This window comes from Nothobranchius furzeri, chromosome 10 (assembly GCF_043380555.1).
Source record: "Nothobranchius furzeri strain GRZ-AD chromosome 10, NfurGRZ-RIMD1, whole genome shotgun sequence".
NCBI classification, from domain to species: Eukaryota; Metazoa; Chordata; class Actinopteri; order Cyprinodontiformes; family Nothobranchiidae; genus Nothobranchius; species Nothobranchius furzeri.
Window position 1 is genome coordinate 24,573,153 of NC_091750.1, and position 3,514 is coordinate 24,576,666.

Below are 3,514 nucleotides of genomic sequence, written 5' to 3' on the forward strand. Positions count from 1 at the left end.
ACCAAAGTACTTTAATCTCTTTAAGTTAGACCTGTTAGATTATTTAGGGGGCTGAGTTTAACTTTACAGTTTAAATTTACTCCTATTGTTTAATTTTGAACTTCTAAATCTACTAAACCAAATGAGGTCCAACTAACCTTTAAAATGATGATGATAAAACATTTTTACAGCAAAACAAGTGAGCGCTGTTCTCAGGATGGAAACAAACATTAAAATGTGAATTGTTCAACAAAAACAGAAATGTTCTCAATTCATTAATCTTTATTTTCTTGCAAAAATATCTTCATCCATCAGTCAGTTCTTCACTGACTGCAGCCGGTTAGGAAGAGTGTAGCTCCGCCCCCTTCACATGGAGGTGACGAGGCTTGGCTAAACGCAATGCTCAGTTGCAGTAGTTCTGCAGGTCGAAGATGTTGCAGGGTCTGTGGCAGCACTGCTCAACGATGCCTCTCTTAACCAGCATCTCCATCTGGTCCTTGAAGGCGAACTCCGCCACCTCATTCTCACCGCCATGAACTGGTCCTGGTCCGGTCTTAGGAGAGAGGAAACCTGGATGGGCCAACGAGGCAGAACAGGTCAAGTTATGCGTTGGTTGTTTGACTAATTAATGTGACGTTGCCATATCTAATGTTTAATAATAGCCCAGCTAGCATACACAAATATTTTGATGAGCCCATGTCTGAATCAAACCTTTTGGTCCCTCTTGAAAATCCTCCAAACTACCAAATAGTTCTGGAGTGCGGCCGTGTCTGCAGCTCACCACGCCCCATGACGATGGGTCAGATGTGGAGGACAAACTTTACCACACACCAGTGTGTGTAACAACTTCTGGGACTTTAAAATCTATGTGGGCAAACCCCTGTGGGGCCACCATGGGGCCCAGACATTCTGCTGGCTGGGTAAAGATCTCTACCTCCTTAACAAGATTAGTGCATTCCTGCATCAAGTGCTCCGCATGCCACCCGCCCTCTGGTGGAGTACTACATGAGTACTGCAGGAGGACATATAAACCATAGTAGAAAGTTTGATTGTTGTTATATAAGGGCATCAGGGAGTCCAGGAATAGGAGGGCTACAGGATGGATCCCAGCTCTCTCCAGGGAAATTTGCTGCTGTGTCCTTGGGCAAGGCACTTCACCCTCCTTACCTGCTGGTGGGGGTCGGAGGGACCAGTGGCACCTGTTCTCAGCAGCCTCACCTCTGTCAGTGCGCCCCAGGGCAGCTGTGGCTACATTGTAGCTCATCACCATCAGTGTGTGAATGTGTGTGTGTGAATGGATGAATGATACACTGTAGTGTAAAGCGCTTTGGAGTCCTTACTCTGAGAGGCGCTATACAAGTGCGGGTCATGTATCATATGAACATTAGTCAACAAATAGTCATTAAAATGAGAGCTTTTTGATTAGTTTGTGTGTTAAAAGAAGAAAGTGACCAAAGTAAAGGGGAAGCTCCAGTTTTAGAGATCAGCACTTGTTGCAAAATGAGCAGAAATAAAGACAAAGGCTGTACAGACCTGAAAAAGAAGCCAAATAAAACCAGTAACAAGTACCAGGAGGAGCAGAGGTTTACAAATAAACATGAAATGTTGTTTATGTTTCAAAAATCTGAAGATCTTCAGCTTACCTGCGGTCCAGATGTCTGAGTTTTATAAATTATTATTATTTGTGAGATGAAAGATAAAAATGTCATCTAAAGTCTGAATGAGGTCTGGCTTTAGGTCTCACCCAGCAGGGGGTCCACGTCTCTCTTTGGGTTGTAGAAGAACCCTCTGTCCCCACAGACCAGATAGAGGGCATCCACCAGGTGAGAACCACACAGGTGCTGCGGAGGAGCAACGGCCTGGGATCCGGGCCATGAAACCACCAGTAAGACCAGCAGAGAGAAGGACTGGAACCACAGAGCCGCCATGCTGGAGAAGAGCTGAACACAGACCTGGTCAGGATCTACTCACCTGTAGAGTCTGGGGAGGAGTAGGGCAGCTGGTGTGAGGCAGATCGAAGGGGGTTTCCTGCTTTTATACCCCACCACCTCCTCCTCCTCCACAGAGACAATGCCACCCTCACCTTCTGTCAGCTCTCCAGCGTTGTCACGACAACGTGTTTACCTGTTAGAGGAGACAAACCTCCCTAACGCGGACAAAAGAAAACAACAAATATACAAAAGTTTTTCATAAAACAGGTTTAAATGTCCTGAGATTCCAGAAAACAAGCCTCAGTGTGTGTGTGTGTGTGTGTATGACTGACCCGTTGCAGCACTTACTAAAACAAACACAGTCTAATGAGCTGAGATAATCTGATCACCTTGTTCAGACAAATATTGACCAGTTAATAAACCTGCTGCGTCTGCTGAAGCTTAAAGAAACTCTGGCAGATTCCAACAAATTTACATGTAAAATCAAGTTTTGTTTGTTTTCTTCCTGCTTTGGAATCAGATGAAGGAGAAACAAACATCGTTAGGAAACAACGGGGACTTGTATTTACTTAAATCGTCATTAGAACAAACTTTATTTACAAATACATAAAAACATCATTAAAATTGGAGTCTTTTCTACATTAAAACAGCAGATTTTTAGAATTTCTGTTCAGTTTGTATGAAAGTCACAGATTCCATCTCAGGCAACATGAAATGATTAGAAATCCTGTTTTGATGACTTTGTTGATTCTGAGTGATAAAAAGGTAACGACCAATCACCTGCCGGATTACTGTGTCCCCTTCTCATTCCGTCTCACCTTTGGTCACATATCGCCTTAGACTTTGTTTGTGGTTTGCCTGTTTCTCGTGGGTTCAACACTATTCTAACAATAGTCGACAGGTTCTCCAAGGCTTGCCACCTAGTACCCCTAAAGGCTTTTCCTTCATCTGCTATCACTGCCCAGCTTCTGATAAATCATGTGTTCTGTCTTCATGGGATTCCCAAGGAGATCCTCTTGGACTGCGGTCCCCAGTTTGTTTCCAGGGTCTGGAAGGAATTTGCCGCTGCTCTGGGGGCCCGTGTGTTATTGACCTCAGGTTTCCACCCGCAGACCGCTTGTTGCTGGCAAAACATCACATTTAAAACGTTTCTTTTTTTTTTTTTTTTTAGAGATTTGTACCAAAACAATGCAACTTGTTGAATATCCCAGATTTATGATTGGGTGGTCCCAAAGTTCTTCTGAGCAGACCAAACACCACACACGGCAGGAATATCTGATGGGATTATATTTGGAGCTGTTACCGTAATCATGAGTGTGTGTGTGTGTGTGTGTGTGTGTGTGTGTGTGTGTGTGTGTATGTGTGTGTGTGTGTGTGTGTGTGTGTGTGTGTGTTTGGGGGGGTCATTGTTAGAAGGAGAGTAAGGGTCAGATATCTGCATGAATATCTTACTGTGTGAACCAGGCCTAACCAGATGTTTATATTAATTTGGTAAATTGTTGTTAATATTTGTACTGGATGTTTAATTTTATTTACAAAATAGTCACAACAAATTATCTCCTAATTTGTTGTGATCAAACAATAAAGGAGGACAAAACAAAATG

At 43.3% G+C, this 3,514-nt stretch overlaps 1 protein-coding gene across 1 annotated transcript; it reads right to left on the minus strand.

Moving 5' to 3' along the window:
• Positions 1 to 243: 243 nt before the first annotated feature.
• Positions 244 to 1,983, minus strand: LOC129159766 (insulin). The gene is made up of 2 exons (XM_054736962.2): positions 1,724 to 1,983; positions 244 to 549 (listed from the first exon to the last, which is right to left on the minus strand). Exons 1-2 carry the CDS (start codon positions 1,905 to 1,907, stop codon positions 383 to 385), a joined length of 351 nt encoding a protein of 116 aa, XP_054592937.1. The 5' UTR covers positions 1,908 to 1,983; the 3' UTR covers positions 244 to 382.
• Between the last annotated feature and the right edge of the window lie 1,531 nt (positions 1,984 to 3,514).